Source organism: Mesoplodon densirostris, chromosome 15 (assembly GCF_025265405.1).
Source record: "Mesoplodon densirostris isolate mMesDen1 chromosome 15, mMesDen1 primary haplotype, whole genome shotgun sequence".
Lineage (NCBI taxonomy): Eukaryota > Metazoa > Chordata > Mammalia > Artiodactyla > Ziphiidae > Mesoplodon > Mesoplodon densirostris.
This window is the reverse complement of record NC_082675.1, coordinates 86,058,427-86,081,261: the sequence shown is the minus strand read 5'-3', so window position 1 is coordinate 86,081,261 and position 22,835 is coordinate 86,058,427. Positions and strand designations below refer to the sequence as shown.

Here is a 22,835-nt window from a genome sequence, read left to right as displayed (position 1 = left end):
AGGGGAAGCAAGAGGTTAATGCAGTATCATGCTTTAGTAACTCCTCTGAAAATGAGCCCACGGGGAAATTACAGTAGGCAGTGCTGGAGACCAACATGTTTGTCCGTAAGATAAAGGGCAAGGGTGATGTAGGATGGACAGTCACCGGCTGGGATGACTGTGTGTCAAGCACTCAGGGGCCTAGAACGCAAACTGCAGTGATTACGCCAATCAAATTGCAAGCGGAGAATCTCGGCAGAGACTTGTCCTCATCCTGAAGGGTACCGTGAGTCCAGGCCTGGGGCAGCCACAGCAGGACCCAGGGAAATCAGGTCGTTGAAGGCGGCTGTAGCCTTAGAAAGGTGTGCACAGTGACACAAAACCACGTCCGATGTCTGCGCCTTGGAAATATTTTATTACTGGTCCAAATGTCCAAGGGAAAACATTATTTTGGGGACCAAATTCTTCTGGATAGTTAGATTTTGTTCCTGCCCAGGGTTGTGTGAAAGGGGATCTGTGAGTAGGTCAGGCCTAGGCTGGAAGGTTCCTACCCTGATTAATGCAGCTTAGCCATCTCTAGGAAAAAGGCAGCAAATACTTTGGATCCCTCTATGTAATTCCACCTAACAAAAGAAAGAGAGGGACACTGTTATTCCCATTCAGATGACAGAGGGAAAGTAGTCTACAGTTTAAACAGGAAGACTTGATGACAGAAATTGCATCTGAAGTATGCAGCCTGTCTGGAGGTGACCGGTGTGAGGACCCAGGCTTGTGCAGTGAGGGGGGCGCGCCTACAGGACTCACTAACCTGTTGATTTTCTCATTCTGAGAGTGCTCTCCGTCGTCAACAGCGCCCAGCGGGAGCATCATCACACTCTTCTGGATGGTATCCTGGAATATTTTGGCAACGGGTATGGTTGATCCATCTCGGATCATGTCTGGCTCTGTCCCGAACACTGAAACACAGGAAAAGAAGGCATTTGAATAAAATAATGACAAGACTACCCCCAGTAATCTCCTCAAATGTAGTGTTTGCTTTGCCTTTTTCTTCTTTTTTTTTTAATCATTAAATTTGATACTTGGGTTCGGTAAGCTTCTTGATTTCACATAATTTATATTCTAAAAGCATCAATAGGGCTTCCCTGGTGGCGCAGTGGTTGAGAGTCCGCCTGCCAATGCAGGGGACACGGGTTCGTGCCCCGGTCTGGGAAGATCCCACATGCCGCAGAGCGGCTGGGCCCGTGAGCCATGGCCGCTGAGCCTGCGCGTCCGGAGCCTGTGCTCCGCAAGGGGAGAGGCCACAACAGTGAGAGGCCCACCTACCGCAAAAAAAAAAAAAAAAATCATCAATAGAGTCAAGAAGAAAACTGTGGTTGCCTTCTTTACAATTATCTACTTCTAAACTTTTTTTTTTTTTTTTTTTTTTTTTGGTCACGCAGCATGCGGGATCTTAGTTCCCCAACCAGGGATCGAACCTGCGGCCCCTGCAGTGGAAGTACAGAGCCTTAACCACTGGACCGCCAGGGAAGTACAATTATCTACTTTTTAAAAATATTTTTAAATTTGTATTTTGAACTAATTTTATACTTACAGAAAAGTTGCGAAAACAGTACAGAGTTCCCATATATCCTTTACTTTCCCTAATGTTAACATATAAGTATTATACAATTATCAAGAACAGGAAATTAACATTGGAATAATATTAGTAAGTAGACTCAGACCTGATTGGAATTTTACCACTTTTTCCCTTTTTCTATACCAGGATTGAATCCAGAATCCCACACTGCATTTTGTCATTGCTTCTGAGTCTCTTCTAGTCTGTGACAGGTTCTCAGCCTCTCTTTGACTTTCATGAACTTGACCCTCTTGTAGAGTACTGATCAGTTGTTTTGTAAAATGTCCCTCAGTTTAGGTTTGTCTGATGCTTTCTCATGATTGGAAGAAGTGATGCATTTTTTGGCAGGGGCACCACAAGATGGTATACGCACTTTTATGGTTGCTTCATGAATTAAATATTGGGAAGGTGGGACTTCTTTGTTTTTTTGTTTGTAACCAATATACAAATAAATAGCTGTACTCGACTGTCACCTGAATGTCTCAGCGTTTGTGCTCAACTTTCAAGGTATCCCAGGAAATAGTTTTAAAGGATATCCTAGGGTCTGGAAAGAGATGAGTCCAAACCTTCTAGGCTAGAGGACAAGTTGCTGGCGACCGAGCAGGAGTGAAAAATGAAACAGTCGCAAGAGAGAGCGTGCCCGACCTTCTTTACCCACAGAGCAAGGCGTGACTGTGAATAAAGATGATGGACTTTGTTAGCAGAACTGGTCCAGCACAGAGACAGGCCCAAAGGTGCCCACGCTTTCCCGCAGGAGGACATCGGGCCTTGCCACCTCACCCGCACGCGTCTCTTCGGCGACGTCACATGTATCCTCCTAACCCTTCTTCCTCTTTTCTTCACTCCAAAATTGGCAAAATGCTGCGACAATTGGGACAGGGGGAATGATTATGCAGAGAAGCACGGCTCTAGGTCTTGGACTTGTCCTGTGATTGTTAATGTCTGTGTCCCTGTAGTGATAATCCCGACAGAGAGTGAGGGCTCCAAGGAGGTCTGGACCCCCAGTTCCAGCTCCAGCATGTCTGGGGGTGTGGCCCAAGGCCCAGCGGTAACATAGTGCATAGTCTACATAAACACTTGCCAGTGTCTTCCCGCCTAACGTTTGGAGAGACCCCAAAACTCCCCCTGCTTTTAGGAGAGGCCCCCACCCTGCAACTGTTGGCAGTGTCCCATTCCTGCTGCAAAAAAGACTGGCTGTTCCTTCTCCCCGGGCAGCCAGAAGCCCAGGCCTGTGTCCCTGCTCACCAATCATGTATCCTGTCCAGGACTTTGAAATACGTGAAGTCAAAACAGGCACTGCTGAGGAAATTACAAATAAAGCTATTCCCTACCTCTGGAGAAGCAGAATGGCATTGTAAAAAGACCGCTGGTTTTAGAGTCGGATAGGCTAGAATTGAGTTTCTCGTGTGTTCTGTAATTTTATACAAGGAGCACATATCCAGGAAGCTTCTTCAGTAGAAAGCTCCCATGGCCTGCCTTGGGGCTGTCTGCAGCAGCCAGGCAGTCCAGGATGGGCTTGTGAAGAACAGGACCACACACAGTAATTAAAGACCCAAACCCATGCCAAGACAGGTCCACGGTTAAAAGCTCTCGGGGGAGACTGTGCTCACCGAACACCCAAGCAAGGACGGTCAAGCTTACACACATACACCCCGTCCAGGGGGAGCGTGGCTCTTGGAGCAAGGCCTTTATGTAGTGGGTCTCGTTTTCTGCTTCATGCTGACCCGAAACCCACACCTCCCTGTGACCAGGAAGAACAAGTCCCCGCAGGGCGGCCCCGTGTCAGCTTGCTCGCTCCACTAAATTTTTGCTCCTTTCTTCATTTTTAATCCCAGAAGATTTCCTTTACTTTCATGCGAGTTCAGCTTTGCCTTTAAAAGGATGTTTTCAAATGTTGGTCATCATTTCCAGGAGTACTGGAGGTTTTCAAGTCCATCATTTTGCCCCAAATTCAAATCTCATGGTGTGAGCTTAAACCCTGGCTTTGCCACTAATAGCTGGGTGCCCTTCAGCAAATTACTTAATCTCTTCAAGCCTTAATCCGTAAAATGGGGAAAGGCTGCTGGGAAGACTCATGAGATAGAGCGCTGTGCACAGTAATACAGCCCATATAAAAAGGAGAGTCGATACTGAAGTTTTAAATTCGTCTGCCATATCCACTGCTCCACCAGGCACCACCCCCTCTGTAATCTGGAGACTGTCGCACAGAGTGGAGGAAGTCAGAAAGAGAGAAACACACACCGCGTGCTAACACATATACATGGAATCTGAAAGAAAAAAAAATGGTGCTGAAGAACCTAGGGATAAGAGGGAATAAAGACACAGACCTACTAGAGAATGGACTTGAGGACACGGGGAGGGGGAAGGGTAAGCTGGGCCGAAGTGAGACAGAGGCATGGACATATATACACTACCAAACGTAAAATAGATAGCTAGTGGGAAGCAGCCACATAGCACAGGGAGATCAGCTCAGTGCTTTGTGACCACCTACAGGGGTGGGATAGGGAGGGTGGGAGGGAGGGAGACGCAAGAGGGAAGAGATATGGGGACATATGTATATGTATAGCTGATTCACTTTGTTATAAAGCAGAAACTAACACACCATTGTAAAGCAATTATACTCCAATAAAGATGTTAAAAAAATTTTTTAGTAAAAAAATAAAAATATCTGAAGTCCAACCTGTTTTGATGGCTCTTTTTGCCGCAAGATACTGATTATCTCTAATATTTGCAATCCACGGGTGTAGTCCTAGTGTCATAGATACAGTCATCTGGTTGGAGCTATTTCTTTTGGAGAATATAGAGTCAAGATGCTGCTTCACCTAAAGGAACATTTTCAGGTGGAAGAGAAAATTTCAAGTTATTCTCTCATACCATGAACATACAGTCGTCTTTCATCAAGAAACTAATGAAATCTCAAGCCAACAAATTCAAGTATTTTGGTTTTACCTTAGTTCTTCCGGAGGGTTGGCATGGAGTGAGCAGGGCCTCCAGGACCGGGAGCTTCGCCAGTGGGAGGAATGCTAGCTCTCACTCGCCTTCCGTCCCCAGACCCTCCAATCCCAGCTCTGAGCCTCCCCATCCTCACCAGGGTGTCTGACTGTTAACGTCTGGTTATCATGAATTTTGGTAATTGTGAAACACGATACAAGTACAACTTCTCCACCTGACGGCTGACCACTCTCTTTGGACTTACCAGTACCTTAATGACCCTTATGGGGAATACCACGCATTTGGAAATTTCTGAGAAGTGGGAGCAGTTCCAGGCTAAGCTGTGAAGGACCCTTGTCATCAGCGCCCTTCTCTTCCTTGGCTCTGTTCCAGCCGCTACTCAGGAAATCCTCCAAGAACAACTCCATACTCTAAAATAGTCCTTCCAGGGACGACTTCCCTGATGCTCCAGCAGTTGGGGCTCTGCGCTCTCACTGCCAAGGGCCCAGTTTCAATCCCTGGTCTGGGAACTGGGATCCCACAGGCCGTGTGGCGTGGCAGAAAAAAAAAAAAAAAAAATCCAGTATTTGCTTCAACCAATATTAATGGACGCCTGTCATGTGGCAGGAACTGTTCTGGGTGCTGGGGTCACAGCTGTGAGCAAGACCAGGACGGTCCTGCCCTCGTGGAATTTATATGTTGTAGACAGAGGGACAAAAAGGGAGGGAGGGAGGGAGGATGGAGAGTATTTTAGGATGTAATCAGCACTGAGAAGACAGTGCAAGGGGCAGTGGGATAGACGGGGTGGGACGAGGTGTTTCCTGAGCTTATTTATTCAGTCTACTTTCTGTTAAACTTGAGGTAAACGGATGGCTGGTGGATAACTGAGACATGCACTCCCTCCAGATAATGAACGTTTTCATTAAAATGGCTGCTTTCAGAGTGTAGATTTCAGACATCACAAACTGATGACTGCAGCTTGCGATTTCCCAGCTCAGCCCAGCCGCAGGCAGTTAGCTTCTCCATCTGGGTGTAAAACCAATCTTGCCTTCAGAGCTACCATTTAATTTTGAAAAATTTCCCATCGCTCCAACTCCGAACGGTTACTTATCTGACTACTATAATTGCGTATAATTGAGCAAAGAGATTTTTACCGAACAAAATTTTATCAGTTTCTTGACATTTATTCCAGTCCCTTTTGTATTGGAAAAAAAAAAATGATACTTCAGTGAGAACAGCTGAACAGCCCGCTAAACTGTGGCGTGCGGCGCTCAGAAATGGCTCTGCCACTGGGCCCGAGAACAACGCACGCTGGTTACCTGCTTCTCCACCACAGACAGATTCATGTGAGGGACTAGACGGATTGAAAATTTTCCTTTCACTCGGCCAGGGATGACTGTTTTGGCTCCAGGCTCATGGAACGCGCCCTCGATCCCATGAATAGAAAGAGATGGGTATCTCCACAGGCGCATTAGAAGTTCCTCCTAAAGTAAAATAAAATCATTTTACTATATAGAGGAGTGTTTAGTTAAAACGCAGTTGAATTATATTGCCTGTATCACCACTTTCTGTACATCTGTGACGCCATTCATGACAAGTTAATTACCACCTTACTTAGATATGTCTGGACTAATAGTACAGGTGGACTTTTCCCTCAGGACCTGAGACCCTCTGCTGCCTTCACCTGCCCTAGCTGCTTCCACTGACAAGGGCCCCTCACCACTCCAGCTCTGAAGTGTGCAGTTAATAGATGGCAAAGGGGCCCTTTCCAAAACTGGGGTTCAATTGTACATTTCTATCCCCAATCATTGCCATGATAACTTATATGCTAAATGCATTTTATTTTCCAGAAGGTTTCAAAGAAATCTACAGACATTTGAGCCAGTGGCCACCAGAGAGCTAGTCTGAGGCAAGAGACATACTTCATAAGAGTAAACTCCCCACTTGTATTCGGCATTTTTCCCTCTCCTGGAGCGTCTGCCCAGGAGCCAGCCAGAGCTACCAAACACCACAGCAGGCAAGGGTTATTTTTGTTTGGTTGGTTTTTTTGGTTGTTGTTGTTATTTTAAGGAGGAGGAGAAGTAGAGGGAAAAGAACGAAATCTACATTTACCAGTAGCCAGTGCTTTGGGCTCTGGGTTTACTTACTACACTCAAACAGCAATGTAGCAATTTACACATTAGCCCCGTAAAGCTCTTGGTTTTGTCTTTTAAAAAATGAATAATTAGGGGTCTTGGAGCTGAAATGATCTCAGACTATTCTCAACCTTTAAACAGATAGGAAGCTCAGCTCACTGGCTGAGGGCTGGCATGAGGATGAGTCTCATAAGCCAGTTTGGAAACGCACGGCTGTGAAGTGAATCACTGCCCTGTGGTTAGGCACCTGAGGCCAGTGCCAGACGGACCCCAAGAAAAGGACCAGTCGATCTAGACCACGAGGACCACGAGGTTTTGTGAAGGGAAACCTGCCCCTGATTAGCATGTGCTCTCAGCTCCGAGATGTGCAGAACAGCAGCGCATAGCAAACTAGGCACTGGGAAAATACGGGTTTTCATCGCTCCTCTTTCAGGTTACCCGTCAACGTGTGACCTACCTTGGTGTCAAACAGAAATTTCTTAACCTGGCTGCTGTTCTGGTACTCCTCGAGGTCCAGATCGATGGCTTTATACGTTCTCTTTTCCTCCTCTGTAACAGGAGCCACGTGGTCATAGATTCCAGGGATCAGAATTCGACCAGAAGAGTCTACCAGGCTGCCTATGAGAGACACACAGGAGACAAAGGCAGGTGGAAGCTACAGGTGCGTGGGGTCCTGGCCCTGGAGCAGAGCCTCAGGGACCCTCCTGGGGCTGCAGCAGGCCTGCGACCGGCCCTGGGCCCTACAGCAGAGCCACCTGTCAGTAGCTCACCTCCCAGAGGTGACGGTGGGAGAGAGGAGCCGGTCACCAGGAAGACTCGGCCTGCGTCAGACCCGTTCTAACGTCCACCTTGTCGACAGAGGGATGGAAGCACTCGGCCCTGCAATCAGGTACATGTGGAGTGACTCACCTGTGTTACCTGCAAGTTCTCAGCTGCACTCTTACAGCATAAACAAGGTTCCTTGTTTAGTTTTATCTTACCCCGAGTTAAAAAGTAATGTGTTCATAAGAAAAAAATCTTTAATATATATGTAGGCGAATATACGTACAAACCTGAGAAACTGAAAGTCATCGTTCCTCTCAACCTCTCTCCCCTACACACACCACAATAATATAATAAATACTCATCTTTAATCAAAGACGTAACAGCCTTGAGGTCTAGTCTACGAGCCACGTCATAACCATGAAAGCTTTCGTAGTGGCGAAGCAGATACACCGCTCTGTTATTTGTGAAAAAGTTTGGGGATTAACAGCAATGAGTGAAAAATCATCAATGAGCATCTATAAAAGAAGCAGATGCTGAGATTGGGTAAACACGCTTGCTGTCTTGAGAAAGGACCTACAGTAAAGGCCCAATGCAACCACAAAGTAGACTAAAAGTAAAATGACGGAAATGTCTCCGAGGCAGGTAAATTCATCTTTAGTTCATCTGGAGCCTTTTATTCAAGTGAAGGCACTTCATAAAAATACGTGCCACATGCTTCATGTGATTATAACCTGACAGTGTCAGAAAATTACTGTGAAGCACTGTATTTTCAAATCTTTCTGTTAACGTCGACAACCACAAAGCACAGGGCAGAGGGCCCTGTGAGACCCAGGGCATCACACCTGGCTGTGTGACACCTGCCGTGTTCTGGATGCCACATGAACACAGGGGACCCACCCGCACTGAAGACCCCGCCTTCCAGCAGGAGGGCACGTCTCTGACCACATGGGGCTGAATAACAAGCGTGACCCCATGAGTGGACGGCAGGTGGTTCGGCCTGTGTAGACAGAACTAAAGACAAAGTAAACATCCACCAAAATCTGCAGGTGGCCGTCGTGTGAAATGTAAGGGGCTTCCCAGGGCTTTGAGACGATCACAGAAGGCGAAGCCCTGAGGTGTGAGGATGTCAAGGCAGCAAACCACGAGGAGAAGTCTTCCCCACCTGGTTCTCAGCCACATCCTCCTCGGCCCCCCTCCAGTGCCCCCAGGACTCCTCCAAGCCTTCTAATTAATAAGATTAACGTGACCCTGTGGGGAGCAGACAGGGACCCCCTTCACTGGGTGTAACCCACACAGAGCAGCAGGACAACACCGCCGACACCGCCGCTGGCTCCCAACTTGACGCACAACGTCCGTCCGTGGACCTGCTGGAAGAACGTCTTAGGATGACCTATGTGATCATTTCTGGTTTGTTCATCTGCTTCGCCACATGCTCCAGAGCTCATAAGGTAAAAACTGTAATGCAACTACCGTTAAAGGACAAATATTCTCTGTTCTTTAACGGTGAGAAAGGTGAGAAAGATCCAGGTATTGCGAGGTCTGAGGCTTATGTAACCTGAAAACCTCTTCTTTAGAAAGAACCAAATTGTGACTATGAACGCGCGCAGTGTCCCTGCCAGGACTGTGCAAGCGAGGCCCTGGAGATGAAGCCTCCTTCCATTCCGGGATCCACCCGGAAGCTGGGCTGTCCGAATGTAGGCAAGAGCTCCAGGTGGGTCAGGTGGGCAAGCTGCCTCTCTGGAAACACACACACGCACACACGCACACGCGCACACACACACACACACACACACACACACACACACACACACGACTCCCGCCTGCATCCACCGGGCCCACCACCGGAGGAGGTCACGGGTAGGGGCAACGAGCAAACTCGCTGGCGTCACTGAGCCACGTGGGACCACAGGGACTCACAGGAAGGAAGCCGAGAGGTGTGGGTGGATGGAGCACCAACTCTGGCTGCCTCTCCAGAAAGGCCTCTCCGCCACTGTCCTCAAGTACACCTAGATGTGTCACAACACCCAGTGAACGCAAAGGGCGTGGACTGAGGCAGGCTTTCAGTCCACGAAGAGAAACAACGTGGACGCAATAAGCCTAAGAAACGTTTAGCCAAGGGGGAAGCTAAGACCGCGGTCTTCCTCCGCTCCACCCTTATTCAGGGCTGGCCTGGAAACCAAGCGGGAGACAACTGAGTCAAACAGAACTATGTTAGCAGATTGCTTGATGCCTAAAACGTGAAACGGAAGAAGACATTACCAAGAAGAGCGACCAGATCTGCCATCGGTTCGTTAAGGATTCCACCAAAGGTCCCCGAGTGGAAGTCCTGGTCTCTGCACTTCACCTGCAAGACAGGGAACGGGAAGGCAGCTGCTTTCCGCCGTGGCTGCTCAGAGACACCTTTCACCGGGCGGCAGACCCGCCCCGGGTGGCCCTCAGGGCTCAGGGGTCAGCTGACGTTGTCACCACCGTGCTTCTGTCACACGATGTGGAGCGTCTGCCCCCCACGTCTTCAGGACCCACTGAATTCCCCGAAACCGACCTCAGCCCCAACCTTGCCACCAACAGCACCGAATCCCAGACCACCAGCCCCTCCTCGGCCTCACGACTGACGTGTAACGCAGTTGCCTTCCTCTTGGTTTCACGCCATCTCTTGCTGAGCCCTCCTTCCAGAAACATTCTCCAAGAAACTTTCTTCTCCTTGCGCTTTTCCTGCCTGCAGGACCATTCTACTTACGTCTCCTCTGATAACTTCTTTTCTGTCTTTTCGCCCCCCAGCTTAATCCTTGGATCACTCTACACACAGAGCTGCAAGGCCCACGGGACCTCCTTTACAACCTCCAGACTCTCAAGGCTCCTTCCGTAGGTCTGACCTTTGACCTGCTCACAAGACCTAAAGCTTCTAGTCGCTTACGGTACATAACACTCTGGGTGTGCTCCCAGCTTCTGAACTTGAGGAGGTCTAGAAGAGAACATCTTCTCTTACAATTACTTCCTCCTAGCTTGCCATTTCCAAAACAAGGAGAGATGCCAGTCCTATAAATCTATCCCCTTAAAATGATGTCGGGGACTTCCCTGGTGGTCCATTGGTTAAGACTTCGCCTTTCAGAGCAGGAGGGGCAGGTTCAATCCCTGGTCGGGGAGCTAAGATCCCACATGCCTCGTGGCCAAGAAACCAAAACATAAAACAGAAGCAATATTGTAACAAATTCAACAAAGACTCTAAAAATGGTCCCCATCAAAAAACATCTTTAAAAAAAAATGATCTTGGATTTCTCCCAGGCACACTATGTCCAATCGGTTCCCAAGTTCTAACGAGTTTGGGTTTTTTAATTCTCTTTGACCCATTCCGTCTCACCTTTCCTGCCCGGCTGGCCCTTCTCTGCCTCTATCACCATCTTTAAAGCCCTGCCAGGTGAATCTTCCATTTAGTCACTGTAGCTGAAGACCTCTATCTCATCAGGCAGTGATGCTAACAAAGCACTTTGGGGTTGCAGAGCCCCACCTCTGAAATCTTTTGCCGCCTTATCCCACCTCTGCTCACAGCTTCCCTCCTCCTGGCCCCCTCGTCACGAGCCTGCCCTCCCCCATTCTTGGCCACAGCAAGACGTCCAGTCCCTCGACCCATCCAAGACCTCCCCACCTCTCGTCCTCCTGTCCTTCTTTTCTCCCCATTCAACCTGAACGCCCCTGTGCATCCCTTCAGCCTCTCTGTGGGCGGCGTCTTGACTGACTTCGTCTCCTCCATCACACCATCGGGCACAGCCTAAGCCCTGGATCAACCCTGCCCACTGGGGCGTCTCCACCACCAGCTCCTGAGCACAGCTGCAAACGATATCCCACTGCTCGGACAGGGGACTAAACACCCTCACCTGCCCGCCAGCCACTTCTTCGTGCCCACCTGCTCCCCACAGAGACTACTTCCAGCACGTCTCTGCAGAGAAACTTCCTTGCGACTCAGCGGTAGAAAGAGGCCAACGACGGCGAGACGTTCCACGGCCTTCACACCTCGGACCCCGCCCTGCTTCTGCAGCTGCCCGGGACCCCCGCGGGAGAGCGGAAGCCCTTCCCGGCTCAGGATCGCACCCGCCCTCCGGCTCTAAAACACTCCCCCTCCCCTTTGCAGTTTCTGGCTGCTCTATGAGGGAGGACTTTCTGATGCTAAATTGCAGACTCCATCACAGCTTGTTTGCATTAATAGAAAAGGAGCAGGAAGCAGACTACGTGTCAGGGCGGAACTCGAGGTCGCTTTTAGTGATCACAGCAAGCCTGGCAGGATTACTGTGCTCACTTCAGAGGCAAGGAAACAGGCCCAGAGGTTAAGGTGCGCTCAAGGCTGTTCGTCGATGAGCCAGACCTCAGGGGCCGGCCTTGTCAGTGCTAGCACCCCTTCTCTTTCTGTCCCATACGAGGTTGGCAGAGCAGGTAACGCCCGCTCACGGCATCCCAATCAGGCGGTCAGTCTCCTAACCCCAGAGCCCCCGTGCCTGCCTCCAAATTTCACAGCTGGAGCTCCTAAAACGTGGTGAGTCACAAACCCCTCTGAATCTTCTCTCCAGAAAAACGTACACAGCACATGCGTTCACAGCTGGGGGGCTCCATGAACTCCCCCAGTCCCGAGACCCCGTGACCCCCCGGGGCCAGGCCCCCGGGTCGGTGTCTGCTCTGTGTCCTCCCCACCGGGGCCCGGGCACGGATCCACCTCCAGGCAGCTGCCATTGGCAAGTACCTCCACCGTGAAGTAGCTGTTCCCTCGCGTCCCATACGTGAGCGCGGGCGTCCTCTGGCTGATCCACAGGTTGTCTGAAATCACGATGTAGTCTACGCTTGAGAAGAACCCGGCCTTCTCTTTCTGGACAAGTTCCTCCAGGGCAAGAGAACCAGCCTCCTCCATCCCCTCGATGATAAATTTGACGTTCACGGGCAGATCCTGAATTAACAGTGGAGCAAATCACGCTGTCAGAAAAAGTGGACACCTTGCCCTTTCACCTTTTAAAATGCAGGATTTGTTTGCATGTAACTTAAACACACTGAATTATTATATACATTCCCAAAAGCTCTGTTTATAACGAAGGAGGTTTTTTGTTTTGTTTTGTTTTGTTTTTTGCGGTACGCGGGCCTCTCACTGTTGTGGCCTCTCCCGTTGCGGAGCACAGGCTCCGGACGTGCAGGCCCAGCGGCCATGGCTCATGGGCCCAGCCGCTCCACGGCACGTGGGATCTTCCCGGACCGGGGCACGAACCCGTTTCCCCTGCATCGGCAGGCGGACTCTCAACCACTGCGCCACCAGGGAAGCCCCTATAACGAAGGAGTTTTAACTCAGGTTGTGACGGAGAATTCAAGGTAATGGCCAGTGAGCCATCAACCTAAGACTGATGACAGAGGATGTGGGCAGGGCATCCCTAAAGAAAAGGCTGCGTCCACCATACGGGGTTCTGCTCGGCCCCTGCAGAGAAGCCCGTTCCTCCTTCTCCCCAGAAGGAATTTTTCCAGAAAGGTTACTCAATCACAAATCTCTTTTGTCCTCATAATTCTGAGCATGATAAATGAAAATCTTTCCTTTGAAAGGTTGTCTAATGTTTAAGCCTCAGGATAATTTTCATTTCAAGTATCTGTTATTTTTCAGCTACGAGTTCAATCTGCCTTTTAACTTATTCAAAGGCTTTGATCTTGCGGCAAAATGGACCTTGAGTTTTTCTCTAATATTAGGACATGGAATAGCGCCTTTAGAATTTTTACAATGTGCCTTTCCCCCATTTGGTTTTGATCTTTTTGTATCTGTATAATTTATAACTTCATATCTTTGAGAGCCGTGTGGAGAAGAGAGGCGGATGGCTTTTCCTAGAGCATAAGGCGCGTGCAGGGCGGCGGTGAACAGTTATTCTATGCAGACGAGGCAACGCAAACACACTCATTAGCTCTAGTAGGTGGGAATGCCTGGCCCCAGGTTAACAAAGGCAGGACGAGTGGAGGATTATGTATTAGAAAGTGTGTCCTTCGGTCATTCAGCTGCTTAAGGGCGTTTGGGGATAACAAGTTTTCCAATGCATTCCTTGAATACATTTCTATGTGTCTTAGGAAGTTAAGCTAAAGTTCTGCAACCTTAATATTTGAAAGCTCTTTATTAATCTTTAACTAGAAAACAATTCCCAAGAAGTAGCTGGAGAGCCTCAGAATTTTCTGGCAAAATGTGACTCATAAACTACAAGTCAATCGCTATTAAGTGCTGGAGGAGGACGTGGGGCTGGCAGCCAGGCCTGGGCTTTGGGCTCTGCCCTGTCCCCTGACACCTGCGGACCCGGGTCCAGCCATTTCACCTCTCGGCAGCCGCCTTCCCTGTTAATCCTTGCTCTGCGTCTTGGTAAGACGATCCAGTGAGGTGGTGTACCTTTAAGTGCTCCGTCAGCAAGACAGACAGAGGGGATGGAGGGCAGAAGGGAACGAGGAAAGAAGAAAGCAGAGCTCCTGAAGGGCCCAGTACTCGCAGGCTCCGGGGAACCCCTCCGTATTCACTGAACCCACTCAACAAGCCTGGAGATAGACGTGATCATTCCTAGATCACGGATGGGACAGTGAGGCTCCGGGAGGTTAACTGAGTTTTCTCAGGGTAGTGGGGACTTCTTATGTTCTGTTTGCAATTGTATGTTTCAGAGTTGAAATTTAAAAAGCAAAGCACATTTTGACCTTTATATAGGACCCGTCTTATAAATATTGCTTTCCTCTTCTTAAGAAAGAAGGACAGAAAATGAGAGAGAGAGGTGGGACGTGGGGAGGGAGGGAGGGGGAGAGAGAGAAAGGAAGGGAGGGAGGGAGGAAGAAAGAAAACAGAGAGAGAGAGAGAGAAACCAAGGGCTTATTTAGGGCAGTGCCATGAACAAGAGGACAACCTTGCAGTGGTCAGCAGGGCCCAGCCAGAAAAACGTCCTGATTCACTAAGCCTGTCTTCCTCAATGAGATAAAGCAGTCAAGTCGAGAGCAGTTAAACCCTCTCTTCTGCTTATGTCTCAGGAGACAACAGACTCATGAGAGAGAAGCCCCTGGAGTCTGATGAAATCACCTCCGAGAAAGAAAGAACGCAACGTCAGGACCTGCTCGATGGACAGGATTTGGTAGAAGCAGCATCAAGGACCTAAACCTCGGGCAACAGCTGGGCCGCTCCACTTGTCTTGTGGACAGGTGGACACGGTGCCCAGAGATAGACCCACCCCAGTCATCACCAGACGGGCACATCATCCCAGCCCGACCTCGCACCCCTCCGTCTCGGAAGGAGTGTGCTGCTCCCAGAGCCGCTTTGGGGATGGGGTGGGGACACGGTGGGGACGGTCGGCAGGGCTTTGCCCTGTGACTGCCGACACGTCCCTTTCTGTCCATGAACCCAACAAATGGGCCCCACTTCCTCTTAAATTCCCAGTGTTCCAAAGTGCTTAATTCAGTTCAGCCACACAAGTAAGATGAGGGAAAGGTAGCAAGGCTGCACATTTTTAAGGTGACCCCACAAACTCCTTCTGCACCCCCAGGTTGCAGAGTCCATACTCTGTGGAGCCCAGACTGGAACAGGCTGGGTCTCATCCTTGGGCCTGGCCTCCCTGGCTCAGGCTCAAGCTCACCGACTAGCAGGGCCATTTCTGCATGAAAGGGATGGAATCACACCATCAAATCCACCCAGTGATAGAGGGCTGGCGCCCATATCAACACCCTCACTTTTACAGAACAGAATCTGAAGCCCAGAGAGGTTAAGTCTCCCACCCATGGCCACACAGCTAGATTGGATCCTGTTTGGAGTGTAAGCATGCTCATTACCAGAAGAGAAAAGAGCAGTGCGAGATGAAACCATCCTCGTGAGCACAGCAAACGACACAGTTTTAGTTGGTGGTCTGAGAGAGTAGCCCTCCCCTCAAAGCTGCACCCCACCATAACCCCTCCTTGGACAGATTGAAACCGCTTCCCACAAGAATGGAAAGAACTCAGGGATTCAGACAGAACGTCACACCCCAGAGATCACTATCCTGATAATTTGCAAAGCTGCTAATGTCTTTCTTAAAATGTATGTCTGTCTCTATTAACAAAACCATACTTTGTGATAAGGACAGGTTGCAGATAAAAAAGATAAGCTGAGTAAGTTGAAGATAAAAAAAGACAAGTCCCAGCAGATGGTGATGTAGCCACAGGCTCATCATGTTTTTTGTTGTGTCACATTGTTGCATGTCAACATGCAAGGTATCACCCTGCCCCAGACCAACTGGGTGGCTTTGAGTACGTTCCCTTCCTTTCCCAAGCCTCTCTCTCTTTATCTGTAAAATGCGTGTGATTGTAACACATTCCTCTGCAGATTGCTGGGAAGAGTAAAGGACATCATGCAGCTCAAAGCCAGCTGCCTCCATCACCATCATCATCACCATCATCACCATCATCCCATCACCATCATCATCACCATCATCATCACCATCATCACCATCATCCCATAACCATCATCATCACCATCATCACCATCATCATCACCATCATCCCATCACCATCATCACCATCACCATCATCATCACCATCATCATCATCATCACCATCATCACCATCATCCCATAACCATCATCACCATCATCATCATCCTCATCACCATCACCACCATCACCATCATCATCACCATCATCACCATCATCCCATCACCATCATCACCATCATCATCACTATCATCATCATCATCCCATCACCATCACCATCACCATCATCACCATCATCCCATCACCATCATCACCATCATCACCATCATCCCATAACCATCATCACCATCATCATCACTATCATCATCATCATCATCATCCCATCACCATCATCACCATCACCATCATCCTCACCATCATCACCATCATCCCATCACCATCATCACCATCATCATCACTATCATCATCATCATCACCATCATCCCATCACCATCATCACCATCCTCACCATCACCACCATCACCATCATCATCACCATCATCACCATCATCCCATAACCATCACCACCATCATCATCACTATCATCATCATCACCATCATCCCATCACCACCATCACCATCATCCCATCACCATCATCACCATCACCACCATCACCATCATCATCACCATCATCACCATCATCCCATCACCATCATCACCATCACCATCATCATCATCACCATCACCACCATCACCATCATCATCACCATCACCATCATCACCATCATCATCACCATCATCACCATCATCCCATCACCATCACCACCATCATCACCATCACCATCATCACTATCATCCCATCACCATCATCACCATCACCATCATCCTCATCACCATCACCACCATCACCATCATCATCACCATCACCACCATCACCATCATCATCACTATCATCATCATCACCATCACCATCGTCACCATCACCATCATCACCATCATCCCATCACCATCATCACCATCACCATCATCATCATCATCACCATCATCCCATCACCATCATCCTCACCATCACCACCATCACCATCATCATCACTATCATCATCATCATCACCATCATCACCATCATCCCATCACCATCATCCTCACCATCACCATCATCACCATCACCATCACTATCATCATCATCATCCCATCACCATCACCACCATCACCATCATCCTCACCATCACCACCATCACCATCACCATCACTATCATCATCATCATCACCATCATCACCATCATCATCCTCATCACCATCATCACCATCACCACCATCACCATCATCATCACCATCATCACCATCATCCCATCACCATCATCACCATCATCATCACTATCATCATCATCATCACCATCATCCCATCACCATCACCACCATCACCATCATCCTCACCATCACCACCATCACCATCACCACCATCATCATCATCATCACCATCACCATCATCACCATCACCATCATCATTGCCATCATCATCCTCGCTCCCAAGCACAGCCGACACCTACCTCGTCCAGGGCTCTGAATGTGCTCACAGCGTTGATCCACGCTAAAACAGGGCCTTTGTTGTCTGTCGTTCCTCGGCCATACAATTTTCCTTTAAAAATGGGGGAAGAATTTTCAGAAAAGCATGGACACCTCTGCCAAGTTGAGTGAGCCAAAACCAAAGGTAGCTTTACGGGTAATTGTTTTAATGGTGCTTTCTATTTTTCTAGGCAGAAGTCTTGCTCTGAAATCACAAAGTATTATTTCTTATGTACAAATAGTATGCTAGCCAGCAAACGTAAGCTAATTTGAAATATGCAGATCCCTTTGGCCTTAATAGTAATTACCTATTTTATCCAAGTTCATTGAAGAAGACCCACGGGTTTGTTGCAGAATGTCACGTAATATAGCCTCTCACTCTGAGATTTTACAATTAGCAGGACAACAAAAAAGGGTGTATGTGTCTCTCCATTAACCTTTCTTTTCCTTGTCTTTATAAAACATAATTACATTTGGTGTTTTTTAAAAAGAAAATATGTGACCTACACAACTATTTTCCTTGAAACCCAAGAACTCTCCTCATGGGGACTTAATTTGCCCAGGGGCACAAAGGTTCATGGTTTCTTTCACAACTGAAAGAAAATCAGCCTCACTGGACCAACCGGTGGACCATGAGGGCAGCGTCCTCTGCACTCCTAACAATGACAGGTAAGGCCTGGAGCCCGGGGCCGTCACATCTCGAATTCTTAAGCCCTATGAGCAGTCCTTCACCCACAGAAGAGCCCAGCACGAGCTGTCACTGACCGTCCACCTCCGTCAGCGTGTGAGGGTCCGTGACCCACCCATCCTCCTGTCTGGCAGGCTGCACGTCCAAGTGGCCGTAGAAGCACACGGTGGGCTTCTTGGGATCACTCCCCAGTTCGGCCAGGATGATGGGGGCTATCGGGAGGCTCTGACCATCAGGCAGCTGCAGACGGAAAAGGGATAACTTTTTTTGACAAAAAGCCATTTGGTTCTTCCAGAAAATTCAAAGACATGGGTGGCGCTAGGAGTCTGTTACGAGCTCCAATCAGGTGCACACAGTCCTGTTAACAGACTATTCAGGCTCGTCAGTGCTAAAGCAGGCGACGCTGGGAGGGCAAAGCCCCATCTACTCCCGAGGGGCAGTAATAAGCCTTGATTCTGATGAGGGATTGGGTCCTTTGAGAAAGAGGCTCAAAGAACTTAAGGGAAAGACCCATCTGGGAGGAATGTGAAGCACGTGAAGGACATGAACAGCACAAGTTGGGGGGCCTTCCCCCGTCCCCCCAGGCCCGACAGGACGAGAGGTCGATGCTCCAGCCTCCTGTGGGCTGAGGTGGAGATTCTCGCCCTTACTGGGAATGGCGGTGCTGCTTCTGCTGAGCATCAGGGCAAGCAAACCCCCGTCCTGCCACCACGAAGGGAAACCTGGCCGATGCCCAGGGAAGTGGCTGCTCGGAGGCGGGAGGGGATGCCAGCACCTGCTGAAAACCCGCGTCCACCAAGTCCACGTGGGCTCCCAGGTGCCGGAGCCGGTCTGCAGCCAGGCCCATCATCCTGAGCAGCTCTTGTCGGAGGCGCAGCGTGGGCTGAACCGAGTCGCTCTCGACCGCCACCCACTCCTTCAGCGTCTGGGAGGAAAGGCGACAGGCGGTCAGCACACGGGTCATCCGCGTCCACTCTTGGGGGCGCACCTCACCGGGTCCCCAGCGCCCTCATCTGACCTGGAGACCGAGCTGGCAGACAGCTGGAGGCGTGACCAGGAGCCCAGAGACCAGCGACGGCTGGTCAATGCAGGACGGGACGGTTGGTGGAAGGCCGCCTCTGAAGCCTGGCCTGGGCCCCTCAGCGCCACCAGGCTCATATACAGAAGGTGCGGGTCCCCACCCCACTGTGGTCTCTAAGAGCTGAGAGCGGCCGCCCCTCGGGGGCTCAGCTTCCCACAAACGTCCCTGCAGGTCACTCTGATCCACCCCACGGTGGCCTCAGCTAGGCTGCAGGACCCCCCGTGACCATCCCGTGCATTTCAGCTCTGAGGTCCCCCCGCTGCACGTGCAGGATCCGGGAGGGGGTGTACCCCCGGGTTTGGACTCAGGGCTGGGCAGGCAGACAACCCGAGGTCCTGGTCCCGGTCCTGCCCACTACAGGTGGGTGACTTCGAGGACATTCCTGAAGCTCTGGAATCAGCCTCAGCTTTCTCCACTGCAGGAGGGGCGTGAGGCTCCCTCGCTGTGGGTTATGGTGGATGTAACGCTGTGGGACAGTAACACACGCACACTTGGGTCTTTCTCCCCGGCTCCCGGCCAGCGCTCCGAAAACTTTTACCATGTCCTCAGCGATAAGGCACTAGGAGCATCTCTTGTTCTAATATTTGGTCTTCGACGCCGGGTCCTGACACAGAGCTCCTAATGCCCTTGGGATTTCCCGGGTGAAAAGGAGTGTGCTTTTGTTCTAGCGAGGAACTCTGGAGGCTCCTGGGCGTGTGGGCCGGTCACCAGAAAGACCGAGCCGTGATCAGACGCTCAGAACTTCCAGCCCCAGCTCCCCACCTCGGGGGAAGGACGACGGGCTGGAGATGGAGCTAAGAATCGGTGATGCCTACGTGACGAAGCTTCCAAAAGCATCCCTGAGGCTCGGGGTTCAGAGAACTTCTGGGCTGGGAAGGGGTGCCCTGCAACCCACAGGACAGAAGCTCCCGTCCCGGGCAAACGTGTGGAAGCGTGTCCCTGAGTTCTGCGAGCTGTTCTAGCAAACGGTGAGCCGGAGGAGGGGTCACCAGAGGCCCTGATCTGTAGCCGAGTCAGGCAGAAGTGTGGGCAACCTGCAGACCCACCACCAGCTACTGGCATCTGAGGTCGGCATCGGGGTAGGGGTGACGCTACCTCCAGGAAGACCGTGTCAGAGGTGACATCACAGGACACCGGGGGCCCACCGAGAACTGGAGGCTTGCTTGCTGTGCAGGCAACCCACACTCTGGGGACACAAGAGGAAACACGTCTTTCTCGGTGAGGACAGAGTGAGGACGTGTACACAGGAGGCCCAGGCCGCAGCCTCGCCCCGCGGGTGCTCTGTGACCGCTGCTGATTCTCAATGTTAGGAACAATCCTTCCCATTCCAGGGTCCGTACCTGAGCTGCTTACACTGGGACAGCCGCAGTGTTTTTTAAGAACCACACATGTGGGGCTTCCCTGGGGGCGCAGTGGTTGAGAGTCCGCCTGCCGATGCAGGGGACACGGGTTCGTGCCCCAGTCCGGGAAGATCCCACATGCCGCGGAGCGGCTGCGCCCGTGAGCCATGGCCACTGAGCCTGCGCGTCCGGAGCCTGTGCTCCGCGACGGGAGAGGCCACAGCAGTGAGAGGCCCGCGTACCGCAAAAACAAACAAACAAACAAAAAAAACCATATATGTGATTTTGGACTCTACTTCCTAACTTATTTTAGTTTGATTTCTATCCTGGTTGTAGCACTTCTATTTTTATTGTAAAGAAATATATTTGATCTGAAGGAATATTGTGTTTTACATTTTAAACTGGAATTTGTAGGGCGGATGCTGCCAAGTTAGCGCTAAACTTAATGGACTGGGAGTATCTGAGGCCGCTGCACAGAGCAGCGTTTGGGCTGAAAGGCCCACATGGGCGCATGCTCCCACCGCACGCCTTTTCTCTCCCCGCTGTGAATTCCAGCCTGCACTGTGAACCCCAGTCAGGTTTCAATGTCCCAACAGGCACTTACATCACGTTAACACTCCCACACAAGGAAGGATTCCATGAAGGTCAAGCTTAGGCACCGCAGCTTGGACACTGAGCTTTGTGCTTTAGTATGAATCATGGGGGATTCACGTCTGTTTGCACAGTAATTTTCCTGACATGGGTTGGTTGACCCAATAAATGTACACCGAACACACATTGTGTGCCAGACACGGTGTCGGGGGCTCGGGGTCCAGGGTCCAGGGCGGCCTCAGGGAGTTCCCGGGCGGTGGAGGTGGGCCAGGCGTGCCAGGGGCACAGGAGAGCCAGCAGGAGGAGAGGGACGTGCCAGGTGGTGACGGAATGGGGAGGATGCATTTCAGCTAGTTTTGCAGGTGGAGAGGGTCCCTGAAGGGGAGGATGGGCCACCTGACGACAGTCCAGAGCAAAGGTGAGCTCAGCGGAGCTTGCTGGTCATTGCTAAACAGACAGCCCTGGACCAAACGTGCTGGGAATGCCCGTTATGGAAGAAATGGCCGGAAGGGATCTCTTACCTGAAACTAGCCAACATTTATCATTCTAAGTCAAAGAGGAGTCACAGGCATTTTAAATGGAGTTGTCGGGCAAAAAAATAATCTACATCTCCCAGCAAATAACCATTCTCCCAGATTCCCAAAGGGCACATCCAAGCATTTTGTGTGTGCCGTGTCTCTCACCTGTACAAATTCATCCTGATGGAGATCGATGTATTGGAAGACCTTCTCTAGCAGCCCGGTGGGTGGGGAGGATGGTGAGAACATGCCTCCGTCCAGCAGCAACAGGAAAGCAAGGAGAGATGATGCCTGTGAGCACGTGACGGGGGATATTTTAAAATAAGGACCAGGTTTTGGACTTTCCACCTTTCAGATACCTCAAGAAAGTTAATGTTATCCAACACAGCTGATTCCAGTCTTCTGAACTAAAATAACACAAGGTAGTAGAATGGGAAATATATTTTTTGCTATATCTTCACCCAACCCCTTCATGTGCAACGCTAAGGAATTTTAATAAAATAGAAACCAAGTTAACAAGCTTGTATTTAAGCAATGCTGTTGTTTGGTTATTTCCTATGACACAGTCTTTCCTATGGGTTCACTTCCTATAAAGCTAAGTCAGCTCCCTACATCCCAGGTGCTAAGCGCAATATTTATAAGAGAGAAAAACGTGAGATAATTAAAAACAACAACAACAACAACAAAAAAGAGCAACAAGACTTCTTCGTGTGATTAACCACTTTATGTAACATTAGAAAAGTAAGGACTAAAACCCTGTGCAGTGCTGTAGGGTTTCTTTCCATCAGCTCCTGAGGTTAGAATACTTTGAGAAGAAACTTACAAGCCACGCTGTGATGAATAACATTGCAGGACTGGTGATCACGTGGACACTGCTGGCCACAGTCTCTGCCTGGGAGCCCCCGGGCCGTGGCTTTCTCCTCTTTCCCTCCCACCAATCTGGCCTCTCTGCTTCCATCCCTGACGGGTCCCTTCCTTCCTCTACCCAAGACCCCATTTCCTCCCTCCCGCCTCTCCCTGTGACCCCTTCCTAGTCTCCTCTGGACTCCCACAGCAGGCTCCAGGCTGGGTGCAAAGCAGAAAAACTGGGTCCAGAGAGAGGAGGACTTCCAGGTTGCAGACTAAACTAATTATCTTCTTCCAAACCAACTCTTCCTTCTGGATTGGCGCTGTTCATTTCTGAAATAGACTTTAGTTTTTAGAGACATCTTAGG

General features: G+C 50.0%; 1 protein-coding gene across 1 annotated transcript; it reads right to left on the bottom strand.

Moving 5' to 3' along the window:
* Nucleotides 1–535: 535 nt before the first annotated feature.
* Nucleotides 536–21,885, bottom strand: CNDP1 (carnosine dipeptidase 1). The gene is made up of 11 exons (XM_060119726.1): nt 21,787–21,885; nt 18,867–19,016; nt 18,169–18,331; nt 17,388–17,476; nt 12,155–12,355; nt 9,685–9,769; nt 7,118–7,278; nt 5,845–6,009; nt 4,275–4,416; nt 788–935; nt 536–602 (listed from the first exon to the last, which is right to left on the bottom strand). Exons 1-11 carry the CDS (start codon nt 21,868–21,870, stop codon nt 536–538), a joined length of 1,455 nt encoding a protein of 484 aa, XP_059975709.1. The 5' UTR covers nt 21,871–21,885.
* Nucleotides 21,886–22,835: the final 950 nt, after the last annotated feature.